Below are 15423 nucleotides of genomic sequence, written 5' to 3'. Positions count from 1 at the left end.
TTCAGGGAATGGTCCTTAACATCTAGTTGGTAAAAATGCCGCAATTCCTTGTGGGTCATTGAATTCCACTGAAGTGGTGACGCTATCCATGACACTGTCCAGGCAGGCTGCAGACAAAGGAAGGAGACCTACATGGACAGAATAGGTGATATTTTAATTGGTGATTTTAAACCTAGAGAGAAGGACTCGGTGGGTGTCAAAATGCTACCCAAAGGTTTGCGGAAATGCTTGAGTCACACAAGGAACGAATATGAGGGGAGCAATTCTGTGGGAAAGATGAAACTGGGGAGCTGAGAAGAGTCTGTTGGATGGGGCTGGTGGCCAAGAGGAGTTCTGTCTCAGGGTCCCCATAGCTTTAGTGGGAAGGCCCAGAATGTTTGGATTCAGGCCGTACATAGTCTTAATCTTCCCCTGAGTATCAACTTTGTTTAAAGCAGTTAAGTAATGTTCCAAGGTACTTGAATGACTAAAGGAAGCATTCACATTGCCATAACAACAACCACCAAAACCACATCCAATGCAGTTTTCAGAGTGGCTTGAGACTATGTTTCATTGTTTCTCCTGTTAGGTTCTTGCTTTTCATCCAGAGAAGAACTGGTTTTCTGAGAGTGCCCCTGTGTTTGCAGCAACGTTTGAGACTCCGCCTGTCCCAGTTCATATAATTGCCAGAAACACCAGTTGTCAGTTAGAATGGAGGTCTCCTTTGCATGGCAACATAACCAGCTTCTGGTTTGAATTGCAGAAGGTAAAAAATACCCTTTTCTTTTCAGGTTAAAGGCCAGATGTTGTCCAGCCTTGTAGAGGGTGGGGAGCTAGGGAAGGATGCAAGGAGTCCTACTGGGTAATTCGGGCACTATAATGTCCCTGCCAGTAGTAGTACTCCACCAAGGGGCAAGGTGAAGGCAGCACTGGCCAGTAACAAGGGAGAACTGCCCCTGCAGCAGGCGTTCTCCGGGAGTTCCAAACGATTTTTGGCTGAGTCATCCAGAACCTCTTGGGGAAGGAATAGCCCCGTTACACACTCTCCAGTGTGTGCCCTGGTTAGAAAGAAATAGGTGGGCTCCAATTTTTTTAAATGTTGAAATAATTTTTTAAAAAACAGTCTATGAATTTTATTTTCATCTCCTACATGGGGCAGGCCTAGAAAGAAACTGCTGGGGAAACAAATCAGTCCTGCAGCATGCACTATGAAGTAAATGCTACAATGGTAGCAATATACATGGCAAGTTCGGGTTTAACGACTGAACCACGGTAGAAAATGCCAGAGGCGCTACTAGTCTGCATGATTGTCTTAATAGCGCTGATCATAATCGCGATGGCTTCACTTAGGATCAGCCTGGCAAGCAAAACTCACAGCGAGCCAAAGATACAGGCCAAACGCAGGTGTGGAAGGGGAAGGCTGCTTATGGTCTCTCCTGCTCTTGCACACCTATGCAGGTGCCACCCACTCTGTTGTCCCGTGTGATTTCCAGGCCTTGTAAATCTCCGAAGAATAACATCAAATTTCTAGGTGGCCTTGGTCTGTCGGAAGAGGGTTTGTAGTTCATGCTCCCCCAGTCTCAATAGCCTCTCAATACTCATGTTTGTATACACACTTCTTTAAGGGCCCATACCAAGGCCACTGAAGTCAATAGAAAGACTGTTGATTGCAATTGACTTTGGATCAGGCCCTCAGAGAGTGAGACTATTGACTCAGATGATATTTTATTTTTCTAGTGGCAAACAAAAAACGGCTGGTTTTGTCCTGCAAACATCACCTGTACGGCAGGTCCCATGTATAAATGTCATCTCACGGGAGTTCGTCCTGACACCAACTACTTTGTGCGAGCAGCAGTTATTTACGTAACCGGAGCAAAAAGCACCTCACCTCCAGGAAGCTTTAAAACTAGGGGTAAGCCCTTAAAATCATGTGATCCTAGATTACTTGCACCCTCAAAATAGTGTTAAACATTTTCAGGGTGCTTTGCCACATAATATTCATCTTATAAGAATCACTGATTTCTCTCTGTATGAACTCCAAAAAAAAAAAAAAAGTTCAAAATAAATATCTGCCAAAAATAAAATTGGAGCACTCTTTCAAAGGTGGGAGATGGGGAAGGAGAGAGTGGAATTGAAATGAAATACTTTTAATGTTATAAGAACTTGTGAATCCAGGCAGAAGTCTGAATTTGTGTGAATGAACCTTGTGAAGTTTCCCATCATGAATAAAAGTCCAAAGTTTCCTTTTCCATGAGTAGCCTTTTAGACGAGAGTCTCCAGTTCCTTCACATGACTCAACACCCAGGTGCATGTCGAAGTTTTGCTCTAGCCCTGGCTCTTGTCACTTTTTTCTCAGAATATGAAATATGTGTATTAATATACCATGTTTTCAGAATTCTACATTTTCTCACTTTGCACAATAGCTGGAGTTCCAAGTAAACCAGGAATCCCCCAAATAGCAGAGGAGAATAAAAATTCTGTCCAGTGGGAAAAAGCTGAAGACAATGGAAGCAATCTTACCTACCACATTTTAGAAAGCAGGTAAGTGAATTGCAGAGCACGCTCCTGCTAGCAAATGATAGATGGTTCATTTGTGTATGGGTATTCAGCAGAATGTTTTACAGTAACTAAGTAGGAAATAGGTTCAGATTAAATACTAATGAGCTTACATTTTGGCCCATATCCCAAATTGGACTCAAGCCATTTTAGAAATTTCTAAATTTTTGATATCCTTTGTTTTGAAATTGTATTTACATGCTCCTGCATGTCTTGTTTTCAGGCAAGACAGGAAGGAAGATCATCAATATGATTTATGGCTGAAGGGGGGAATTCGGGCTTTCAGCTTATTCCTTATCTGTGCTTACTAATAGAAGAGGTAGGCTGAGGAGTTGATGAGGAGATTCAGGGACCTCACAAGCACACTGGCCTAAATTTTCCAAAGTGACTAGAAATGTTAGGTACCTTGATTTTTTGGGTACTCAACTTGACACAGTTTAAAGGGATCTGATTTTCAGAGGGCTGGTGCTCAGTTCATTATGGAAATCATCCCCCTCTGAGGTGTCTCAGGCTTCCAAAAATTGAAATGTCCCAAAACACTCAAAATCAATTTTGAAAATTTAGGCCAGAGACCCAAGGAGCTTTTAGTCTTCCTTGTGGCTAAGTCTTCCTTATATATCTGAAGGCAATTTTGAAATAATAGAATCATAGAAGTGTAGAACTGGAAGGGACCTCGAGAGGTCATCTAGTCCAGTCTCCTGCATTCAAGGCAGGACTAAGTGATAACTAGACATTTCCTGACAGGTGTTTGTCTAACCTGCTCTTAAAAACCTCCAATGACAGAGATTCCACAGCCTACCTAGGTAATTTGTTTCAGTGCTTAACTACCCTGACGTGAAGTTTTTCCTAATGTCCAACCTAAGCCTCCCTTGCTGCAATTTAAGCCCATTGCTTATGTACTTGAAAACTGTAATCATGTCCTCTCTCTGTTTTCTCTTCTTCAGACTAAACAAATCCAGTTTTTTCAATCTTCCCTCACAGGTCATGTTTTCTAGATCTTTAATAATTTTTGTTGCTCTCCTCTGGACTTTCTTCAGTTTGTCCACATCTTTCCTGAAATGTGGCACCCAGAACTGGACACAATACTCCAGCTGAGGTCTTATCAGTGCTGAGTGAAAGGATTACTTCTCATGTCTTGCTTGCAACACTTCTGCTAATATCCCAGAATGATGTTTGCTTTTTTTGCAACAGTCTTACACTGTTAACTTATATTTAGCTTGTGATCCACTATGCCCCCAGCTTCCTTTCCATAGTACTCCTTCCTAGGCAGTCATTTCCCATTTTGTATGTGTGCAATTGATTGTTCCTTCCTAAGTGGAGTACTTTGTATTTGTCTTTATTAAATTTCATCCTGTTTACTTCATACAGTTTCTCCAGATCATTTTGAATTTTAATCCTATCCTCCAAAGCACTTGCAACCCCTCCCAGCTTAATATCATCTGCAAACTTTATAAGTATACTCTCTATGCCATTATCTAAATCATTGATGAAGATATTAAACAGAACCAGATCCAGGACCCCACTTGGTATGCCCTTCAAGTTTGACTGTGAACCACTAACAACTACTCTCTGGGAATGGTTTTCCAACCAATTATGCACCCGCCTTATAGTAGCTCCATCTAGATTGTATTTCTGTAGTTTGTTTATGAGAAGGTCACATAAGACAGTGTCAAAAGCCTTATTAAAGTCAAGATATACCTCATCTAATGCTCAGACTCCATCCACAAGGTTTACCCTGTAAAAGAAGGCTATTAAGTTGCTTTGACATGATTTGTTCTTGACAAATCCATGTTGACTGTTACTTATCACCATATTATCTTTTAGGTGTTTGCAAATTGATTGCTTGATTATTTGCTCCATTATCTTTCCAGGTAATGAAGTTAAGCTGACTGGTCTGTAATTCCCCAGGTTGTCCGTATTCCCCATTTTATAGATGGGCACTAAATTTGTCCTTTTCCAGTTCTCTGGAATCTGTCCCATCTTCTATTAGTTTTCGAAGATAATCGCTAATGGCTCAGATATCTCCTCAGTCAGCTCCTTGAGGATTAAGAAATATCTTAGGAAAGGCTATCCTTTAAGTATTTCTTACTCTGATAAACTCAGACAAGACCAGAAAGTTCTGGAAATCTCATAAGAAAACTAGTTCTAATAAGATTTCCAGGCCATTTCCCAGATGCATAGATCTGTTTGGGTAAACTGGTTAATCAGATGAAGTTTTGGATGCTTTTCCAAATCAAACCTCTGAATCAATTAATGCATATTCATCACTAATTGAAGTATAGATACCTCATTATCCAGAGGAATTGTGGGGGAAATGTTAAGTAGTTGTCAGACAAGGGCATTAAATGTTCCAGGTTACTGGGAACTCCTTCAATTAATCCTCTTGCAAATGGTTAGCTTTAGTGAACATGTCTATACTCATAGGCATCTACACAACAGTAGCTAAAACTTTAAAAAGTCCTGTTCTGGGATCATATGGGGTAACTGTACAGGCCAGGATATTTTTTGTAGGAAGAGTTGTCTTCGATTCTTCCAATTCCTGATAAGGAATCTGAAGGGGAATCTTGTCAGGGCATTCCAGAGTCAATGTAAGTATTAAATCTCCCGAAGATGAATACATTGCATAATATCAAAGGGGGTTCTTCTGCTGGGATATTTCTATGACATTTTGTAGATTGGGGGGTTAGGGAAAGAACCAAAAAATAAAACTCAGTGCATTATTTTTCCTAAGTTAATTTAGTGCTCATGATAGTGAAAGACTGACAGCACTGCCAGAGCTTGGCATACTTCAGCTGCATAAGCTTTCACCCAGGCATACTTTCCTGGTGTTGTAAGCTTCTACCATGAGTACACGACAATACTGAACTGGATACGATAACTGAGATACGATGAGACCTGATGATTTTGATCTGCTAAAGGCCAAATTGCACCTGACCCATGTGTGGGAGTCCAAGGTGAGGAAAGGCGTGAGGAGCTTTATCTCATGTAAGGGTTATACGCAGTCACAAGCTTTGTATTCTCCATGATTCATCTTTGATTTTTCATCAGTTTTGTGAAATTTACTTTTCTCATGTGGTTTTGATGTAAACCCCGGAGAAAGTCAATGGTTTCAACTGAGTTTTGCAATGTGTCCAACTAAGGTTCATTTGAACCCAGTTAGGTAAGTGTGAACCCAGCTAATCAATACCAAAGAAAATATTTGCATAATCTCCTTGAGGATAACCATTGATTTTCACAGAGCTCTGTCAGTAACATGAATAACCCAACAACGCATACATTTAACTTCCACATGGCTTTTTGGGCTAGATGTTTTTGTTCTGTTGTTCTGCTTTCAGGGCTGCCCAGAGGATTCAGGGGGCCTGGGGCAAAGCAATTTTGGGGGCCCCTTCCATAAAAAAAAGTTGCAATACTATAGAATACTATATTCTCATGGGGGCCCCTGCAGGGCCCGGGGCCTGGGGCAAATTGCCCCACTTGCCCCCCCCTCTGGGCGGTCCTGTCTGCTTTAGAGTGAGTTGTGGGGTTTGTTGGCATACAGTACAAGGCCATTTCACATGAAGTATACCTGTATCGTGTAACATGAAATGACGATTCAGATATGCCCTACAGATTTAATGTATGCTCTTTCTTCAGATGGTGTATAATCTGCTCTGAATTTTTGGTAAGCGATCCAATCAAAGCCAACTTAAAAAGGAAGCAATATACCTGGCAGCCAGCAGATACTGTGGGAAACTGGCTAGCTAAAGGATTGTGTCTTCCCTGCCAATGAAAATGCTTTCTGTATTAGCTTGTGAAACCTGATACACAAGGGGCACTGAACTGCTCTAGGCCCGAGAGAGCTAAAACCTCTAACAGTACAAAAAATAAATGAAGAGTTTTGCCTAAAATCAAATAACAATGTTTTGAGATCCTGGCTATGAGTGGCATATTAAAACAGCAGAAAGGATGCCCTCACCGTGTATGTCCAAAACATGCTGGCATTTCATTTTCTATGCCAGGCTAAAGAGGTGTCATCTCCTGTGTTACTGGAACGGCATGTTAATATCACTATGTTTCTGTAGCCAAACCCACATGAATGGAATGGTACTGAGTGTAGAGCATGTGCAAGAAGTGAGTCTTCATGTAGGCCATGCTGTTGAAATGATGTATGGCAGAAGCTGTAAATAACAAAAACTAGCTAATATATCTTTGTTGTTTTGCTGTGCACTTTGTAGGAAGGGCTCCTGGAACACAAGTGAAATGAAGCCTTCTTGGGAGATGGTTTACAATGGCTCTTGTACCAATATATGCACATGGAAGGCCAAGAACCTAGAAGGAACTTACCAGTTTCGAGCAGCAGCTGCAAATATGCTGGGACTGGGTGAATACAGTGGCATCAGTGACAATATAGTGTTGGTTAAAGGTATGTGCTGTACTTTTTATTCTGCAAATTAGCTAACGTGGAAATGGTAGATCACCAACACAAATCATTTTTATTCAGAGTAATCCCAATGGTTTATGAACAGAGACAACTATTTGTTTGAAGATGTTATAGCATCTATAGTGTAAAATGTGTAAGTGGCAATTAATAGCAGTGTTTCTGTGAAGATTCCCAGTTGCAGTGCTAGGGCTAACTTTCTTTTCAAAGAAACACTGGGACCAAACTCTCTATGCACTCGTTATCACTGGGTTGGATATGTTTTTCTACACTGTCTGGAGATGCTGTCGTATATCGAATGAAGTAAGGGTGGGGTTCAAAGGAGCTCAGCGTTTGCTCAATTCTGCTCCCATTGACATCAGTGAGAGTTTTCCCATTGACTTCAGAGGGAACAGACGTAGGCATGCACTGAGGCTTTTGAAAATCTCATCCTAACTATCTAACAGTTGAACAGCTCTGCACTCTTCTTTCATTTACAACCGTCAGAGGTTAGAGGAGTGGCACAGAGTGGGAGTTCTAACAGGCTCTATCTACACTCCATCCCTTACAACGGCGTGGCTGTGCCACTGCAGTTGCACCGTTGTAAGGGGCACAGTGTTGTCGCTCTCTGTAGCTGGGAGAGAGCTCTCCCGGCAACAAAATAAAACCACTCCGAACAAGGGGCAGTAGCTTCATCGACAGGAGAGCAGCTCCCGCTGACAAAGCGCCGTCCAAACAAGCATTTTTCGTCATTAAAACTTTTGTTGTTCAGGGGTGTATTTTTTCACACCCGAGTGACAAAAGTTTTAACGCCGAAAGTGCAGTGTAGACAAAGCCCCAGTTTTGCTTAGCTCAGTAGTGCTCACCCATGTTGCATTGTCAGTGAACTACTCTTCTCTTTCTTAACAGATGCTACGCCCCGCCCAGAGGCAACCATTACCATAGCTGTTGTGGCTGGAGTGATTGCCTTCATCTTAATTGTGATTGCACTGTTTGCTTTTGGTATGTGATTACAAAGTTTAATACATTTTGTGGGTCTGCCAGACCTCAACAAAATGGAACAAATCAGAAATGTAAGAGAAGGACCAGCTGGTGTTTTAGAGCTAGATCTTGTGAGGTGCCAAGCAACCACTGGAGCATGTTTCCTGGCCTTAGCCCTTGCTGATTCCATCACTCAGCACAGTAGAAACTTGGATCTCTACTAGGTGGTGCTGTATAGCCCCCATGCAGAAGACCTGGGGCTAGAAGGGACCTGGGAATGCTCATGTTTTGGGTCACCAGAGATTACCAGTTATGCTCATAGTGGCAAGTTTCATTGTAATGATTTTAGTTCTCTGCAAGGAGAGCAGAGGGACACTGAGGGTGCAGTTGCGTTCTTGCATTGTAAACTCACACTGGTATGGTTAGTAATCGTCAGGTATGTCACAGATGTTCATATGTATAAACCCAAATGCGGGAAAGGGACTAGAAAAGGGTCTCTGATATAGAGGAGAAGCAAACGTAATTATTCAGCTTACTTGTGTAAAAGGATGTCAAAGTGCAATCTCCTATGTTCTGCTTTTCCCTTCCAGTCTGGCACAGAATATTGAAGTTCAGAAAGTCTGCGCAGCCTGGGCAGATAGTGCTCGTCAGGGAAGATAAAGAATTAGATCAACTTAGGGGGCTGGCTGATGCTGTGGGATTGTCTAATGCTTGCTATGCTGTGAGGTATGTAACTGTGACATGTGTAAAAGCTACTTCCAGAGCAGAAAATGTAGCCGACCTTCGTGGGCCTGATTTTCACAGATGCCGAGCACCTAAAACTATGAGTGAAGTCAGTGGGAGCTGTGGGTGCTCAGCACTCAGAGAATCAGGCCCAGAGAAAGTGACTCAGTGCCCACAATTGGGGCAGATTTGTAAAAGAGTTCAGCTTCCATCTAGGCACCTAAATAAGGTCCAGCTTTTTAAAAGAGCGTAGGACCCAGCTGCTCCCATTGTGGCACTGTGGAATATCAGTCCATGATTGCTCAGCATTCTCTGTGCTGTGACCGGTATAAATCTGGCTCTAAGTACACAAGAGGTGTAATACCCTCCTGTGCATCACTTCAGTCTCTTGGGAACTGTGTTCAAGACAAATTGTACCAAATTTGTTTCAGGCAAAATTTCGAGAGCATTCCTCAACCACGTTTTTATTTGAATGATTATTTATTTTTAAAGCTATAACAAGCCATACTGTTTTGTAGCACTCTTCCTACTCGGGCGGAGATTGAATCTTTGCCAGTCTTTCCTCGGGACAAACTGAATTTGCATAATCTGCTGGGAAGTGGAGCCTTTGGAGAGGTGTACGAAGGGACTGCAGTAGATATCACAGGAGCTGGAAATGGGGAATCCAAAGTGGCAGTGAAGGTAATTTCAGCTGTGTAGCCCCTTTAGCAACAGCATGGTCTGAGGTGGGCAAACATGGCTTTGTGGTTAGGCCATAGGAATGGGAGTCAAGAAACATGGGCTCTATTTCTGTCCCTGCCACTGATTCACTCATGGAATCCTTGTGGAAATCACTAAGGGCTGAGCTTCCATCACAGCACTTGTTAATGTCAAGTCTTGGGCCTTTCCTTATCTGAGACAGTCAATCATGTTAAACATTTTAACTTAAATCACATATATACATATTTAAATTCTGGATCACCCTTTTCTAGTGACTTAGTGTGCTAGCTCAAGCAAACCTAGTGTAAATCTGACTACCCAGGCTGGGAGGCAGGTTTCCAACTGCAGTGTAGATATATCCCAGTGCCACAGGAATGTGACTTGATATAATGATCCAATCTCCCTCCTGTTTAACCGTCAGTCGAAACAAGAACTGGAGAGCAGGGAGGTGTAACAGCATGTACTTGAACACTGAACATGTAGCTTTACCTTTATCAAGAGCATGTTGCATTGCCGCAGAAAGGGAGAGCTGAAAACAAATGGGATTCATCTGAAAACATGGTTAATACCGTATTGCACAACTACAGGCAACTCCTTTGAGCTGGAACACAGTTTTCCTAAGTGTCTTTAGCCTCAGGTGTTACTCCCCTTCCCCATACCCTGCTGTCTGTTTACTAGTCTGTCCTTACACTGTGAGCTCCTCAGAGTAGGAAGAGGGCATAGATGCCTACTTCAGTTTAGAAAGTGCCTATTACATTGTAGCCACTACTGGAAATTTAGAATAGAAAAAGTGTGTGTGTTAGAAGAAGAAAGCAGCCCATTGAATTTTTTCTTATATAGATGCTAAATGGGTTATACTGGCAGTGATCAAATTGTGCTAACTACTTGTTGTGGCCTTGTGTTGCATAGACTTTGAAGAAGGGTGCAACAGACTATGAAAAGAGTGAGTTCCTGAAGGAGGCACACTTGATGAGGTAATGTTGGATCTGCCACAAAATATCTTTCAAGAATGATCTAAATGAAGGCTCTGGCCTTCAGGAGGGATTAGAGAATCACTTTCATCTGAATGGGGTTTGTGAGTATCTTTTGTGTCCCTTATTTTTGCTGAAGAATTAAAGCATCCCTGATGAATCATATCAAAATGAAGCTGCATAATTTGTTTGCAGAGTAGATGGAGATTGAAAGTTTTTTGCACTAATTTCATGGATTGACTGGACCTTTGGACTGGGATGTTGCAGCCTCGCTGCTCCTCCCTCTGAGCCAATTAATATAATAATATAGTAATAATTAATAATAATGGGATGGTGTTTGACAGCCCCAGTTTATCAGGATAAGAATAGGCCCCAAAGTTTTAATTCCTTGTTGAAAGTTGGTTTTAATATATGCACATTCACCGGTAGAGGTTGCCACATATCCTTACCTATTCAGGGCGCAAATATATGATATATGTACATGCCCTCGAGAATGAATTTACACGAAGAGGTCAGTGTTTGAGTTAGAAATCCGGGTTCTCTGGAGTCCCCAGTGAATGTGCCATGATTTAAGGTAAAGACTTCACTTAGGAGCATAAGAATATGAATAAGGCTTAATTTTCACTTGCAATTCTCTGACTTCAAATTTGGGCACTCACAATAAGAAGCTGGTATTGAACATTTGGAATTTAATTTCCCATACTCAAAATATAACATTATTGAATTATAATAGACAGATCGCAATTGTATTGTGGGCATACTCCCTCTTTGCTTCTGTTTCCGTAAGTTTAAAAAAAAAATCAATGTCACATTCCTTTGCTCATTCCTTACGCACTGTCTGAACCAAGCGTGGAATGAGACGGGCTCCTATAAAAATACTTGTATGTGATTATGTAATTAAAGACAATCAAAACACAGTTTCATAAAGGAGAGGAGTTAAGGTTTTATGTGCATTTCCTGACTTTTGAATGCATCCTTTCCCTTCTTCTTTGAGTGCTGGTTCCTCTGAGTATTCAGTGTAGGTGCGCCTCTTTAGTTTGTCTTCTACTGCCTGTGGTCTGGGACAGAATCCACCTGTATTCTTTTCTTTCACTCGATGTTTTACCTGTAAATAATTGTAAATAGGTATTTCATTCTTATGTTTACATAGTTGGTTAGCTTAAATCTAGTTTAGTTAGTTAGAGTTGGGGAGGTTCCTTCCCCCACCCTGTCTCCCCTATGCCCAGGGTTCCTGGCTTCAAATCTGCCTTGCCTGCCCCTAGATCTCCTTCTGAGTGACCCTTACAATACCAGCTACCACTGCTTGAGGGAGTTACGCATTCTATCTAGGTGTGGGATTAGCCACTCGTCTCCCCCTGTATGAGGCAGGCTCTGGGAGTTACATGTCTGCCAACCCTTTATAGAGCTAACCATGAGACCTAGATCGGATCCAGGGCCATTCCGTTCTCCAATTCTTCACTTGAACCACTGAGCACTGCTCTGGTGGCACTGGCAGAACGTCCCACCAAGCTGAAAGACCAAGTGGAAGCATGACAAGGATAAGAAACACAAAAGAGCAGAGAAGTCTGTTCATAGGTCCTCAGACAGGAGAGCAGCTTCACTTCTTCTCTCAGTTTGAGCAAGACTCTGCACCCCATACAGTGTTCACCTAGAACTCCTGGTGAGATTGGGCACGCATCGATGATACCAGAAGCTTCTGCTGTTCCAAAACCGTCCTCTGAGTCATGCAAAGATAGTAAGCAGTGCACTCCCTCTACACTGGCAGTGTCATATTGCACGCCTAAGCCTGCACCATTGGTCCTGAAACTAAAGACTCCAGCCAGTTCTCTTCCAGCTCAACTGAGATGCACCCTTCAAGATGTTCTGGCAATCTACCCGGATCCAGAGTCCCTGATCCTCATGTAACCAATGTTAGTACAGGACATTTGTAACCCATGCACCTCCTGAGTGTGGTGTTCTGTCCCCTCTAGTGGCACCAAGACCACTTAGAAATTAATGAGTCTGCTCTACAGCCTTAGCTAAGGGCCAGTTGGCTTTTAGCTTATGCGGTAGAGGCTCATGCACTAATCTCCAGACGCCCTAGGTTCGATCCTGCCTGCCGACAACCGGGGTCTGTGTTGGTGTTACACATTGAAACACCATCCATTCCCCAACCCCACCTCCAACAGAGCTATGATATCAAGATGCTGTCTCTGTCCCACCTCCATCCATACCACCCTCACCCGGGTGACACCAATGGCCCCACCTCTTGAATCGGAGAATTCTACTCAGAGGAGGAACAAGAGATGGTAAACCAGTTACAATAAGGCTTCCCTATAAGAGTCTAACCCTGACAGGGTTCATGGAGACCCTCTCCTGCCCAGGACCCATATTCACCCCCAAAGGAGTACTGGTACCAACATACGGTCCACCTCCCTACCCATACGACCCTATGTGGTCGCATTTGGGTGCATGGGATCCTTACAACCGGGCCCAGAATCATAATGCTTCAGATACCAACCTCAATCTCCAGTGTTTAGAGAGAAAGCTCTAGCAGAATATCAAGAGACGCAGCTGGAGCAGATGGTACAGCAAGAACACTCTATGGTTTCATCCTCATCCCCAGATGAGGTGGTATTGCCAGTCTTCCCCACTCTGCCTGACAATTACAGGCAATACCAAGAGCTGCTTAGGAGGATAGCTGACACCCTTCAAATTCCATTGGAGGAAGTGCAGGACCTACATGCAAAGCTTTTAGCCATCCTTCACTCTGCATCTCCTGCCAAGATGGCCTTATACATGAATGAAGCCATCTTGGACTTGGATAAGGCCATTTGGAAGACGTTGGCCACCTGAGATATCAAGACTTCCAGTCAGCTCACTGAAAGTGCATCTCATAGCTATAATTTCACCCACCAATAGAGAGTTACTCAGTTTTCACTTATCCCATGACAGTCCAATTCATTAAAGGCTTTGTTAGCATTTTCCTTGTGCTATCTTGCCCTCCCAGGGATCTGAATTTAGTACTAGCAATATTTATGAGACTGTCCTTTGACCCCTTGGCTTCATGCTTCTTCCTGTATTTAATGAAGATGGCCTAGATCCTATGTTTGTTCTTATAGTCCTGTCGGATTTCCATCTAAATCAAATGATTCTATCAAAGCCCCATCTGAGAGATGAAAGAAGATGACACTCGTTAGATGAAAGCCTTTTCCTGGCTTTCTACTTGGATTGGACAAAGCCATTTTGAGGAGCTGGAATGAAGGGCAAAGCCATATCATCCCACAGATTCTTTAGGTGAATCTCTGGCTGCATCCTCCACTGTTACCAGCTTGCAGAAATTACTTCTCCTCCATGTTGTATCAAAGGTTACTCACATAGGGCACAAGCTACCTCAGTAGTATCACTGCAAGGTGTCCTTCTTTCCAAAATCTGCAGGGCAACTACTTAGAGCTCTGTCCATACATTGACTCAGCACTATGCTCTGATTTATGCCTTGGCAGATGATGCATCCTTTGGTTCAGCAGTCCCACAGTCTGTGGTGCCAGGTACCTTCTTGCACCCTTCTCCAAAATAAACATGGTTTGGGAATCGCCCACAGTTAATACCAAACCAATGTTCCCTCTAATTTTTTTCTGTCCATGTGCGGCATAAATTTTGTTATGTGCACCGAGGTATGTGCCTATGTGCGCCACCAGTAGAAACCAAAAACTTAGATAGAATATATAGTTTTAAAAAGTTACCATAGGGATAATTACTTCAGCCAGGACAGGTTAGGTATTTTAGAACTCACTACTCAAAGAATTAAATTTAAGTGTAAGAGAGAAATAAAAAGGATGAAATGCATAGACCAGTCAAAAAACTAAAATAACACACTTAGAAAGAATAAAATTACAGAGAATATCTGTGCATTGCAGGAAGTACCAAGAAGTAACAACAACAATAATACAAGTATGTTTTGGGAGGTGAGGATGAAAGACTGTCTGTGTCTGTGTCTGTGTCTGTGTCTGTGTCTGTGTCTGTGTGTGTACATTGTCTGCTGGGGAAGTCTCTGAGCGACGCCATGCACTGTCTCTTTAAGGCACCCTCGCTGACCATGGGAAGGCTCATTCAGACCTCAGACCACAGCAGCTCTTCTGCTCCTGTGCGCTGCCCCATCTCTGCAGAGATGGGGTACATGGGCAGGGGGGAGGGGAGAGACAGAATGTGTGTGTGTGTGAGAAAGAGATGGAGACAGGGAGATCCTGAGCTGTCTTTTTAAGGCACTCACTCACCGCTCGTTCAGACCTCAGATCACAGCAGCTCTCCTGCTCCTGATCTCTGTCGTGCCGACCCTGCTCTGTGGAGATGGGGTGCAGGGGGACACCCTGATATTAGTGCCTCCCCCTTCCCCCGCTCTGCACAGCCGGCAGGAAGGTCCCGGGAGCAGCTGGCCAGGGGCTCCAAGGCAGAGGGCAGGAGCAACGTGGCTGCAAAGCAGCGGGGGGAGGGGCACATGAACACATGCTACCGCCTGCCAGATGTGCGCAGCTCTGCTAATCAAGTGTGTGGCACTTGAATCTCTCCTGGGTGGCCGCCCGACCGCGCAGCTTAGAAGGAACACAGATAGGGACCAACACTAGAAGAAGCAAGGAAGGTTACATACCTAACAACAATTGGATTTCTTTGAGATGTGTGGTACTTGTGGTATTCCTGACCTGCTCTCCTTCCCCTCTGATTTGGATCCTCATGTGATTCACGGTGGAGTAGGAACTGAAGGGGCAGACTGTTGGCACCACCATTTATGTCCTTGGTTTGTGGCATGAGGAGGCGTAGCATGCAGATGTGGACCAATGGAAAAAGGGGTAAACAGTGAGGTGGCAACATTTGCAGATGATACAAAACTACTCAAGATAGTTAAGTCCAAAGCAGACTGTGAAGAGTTACCAGGGATCTCACAAAACTGGGTGACTGGGCAACAAAATGGCAGATGAAATTCAATGTTGATCAATGCAAAGTAATGCACATTGGAAAACATAATCCCAACTATACATATAAAAGATGGGCCTAAATTAGCTGTTACCACTCAAGAAAGAGATCTCAGAGTCATGGTGGATAGTTCTCTGAGAATATCCTATCAAAAAAGCTAACAGAATGTTG

At 43.1% G+C, this 15423-nt stretch overlaps 1 protein-coding gene across 1 annotated transcript in view; it reads left to right on the top strand.

Annotated features, from left to right (window-relative positions):
* Positions 1 to 15423, top strand: part of ROS1 (ROS proto-oncogene 1, receptor tyrosine kinase) — a 95877-nt gene that overhangs the window by 62904 nt on the left and 17550 nt on the right. The window contains 8 exon segments of the mRNA XM_042847618.2: positions 569 to 745; positions 1717 to 1891; positions 2403 to 2520; positions 6750 to 6937; positions 7841 to 7933; positions 8503 to 8638; positions 9154 to 9316; positions 10244 to 10308. Of these exon segments, the coding sequence (XP_042703552.2) occupies positions 569 to 745; positions 1717 to 1891; positions 2403 to 2520; positions 6750 to 6937; positions 7841 to 7933; positions 8503 to 8638; positions 9154 to 9316; positions 10244 to 10308 (1115 nt within the window).

Source organism: Chrysemys picta, chromosome 3 (genome assembly GCF_011386835.1).
Source record: "Chrysemys picta bellii isolate R12L10 chromosome 3, ASM1138683v2, whole genome shotgun sequence".
Classification (NCBI taxonomy): Eukaryota; Metazoa; Chordata; order Testudines; family Emydidae; genus Chrysemys; species Chrysemys picta.
Note: the sequence above shows the minus strand (reverse complement) of the source record. Positions and strands in the feature narration are given on the sequence as shown.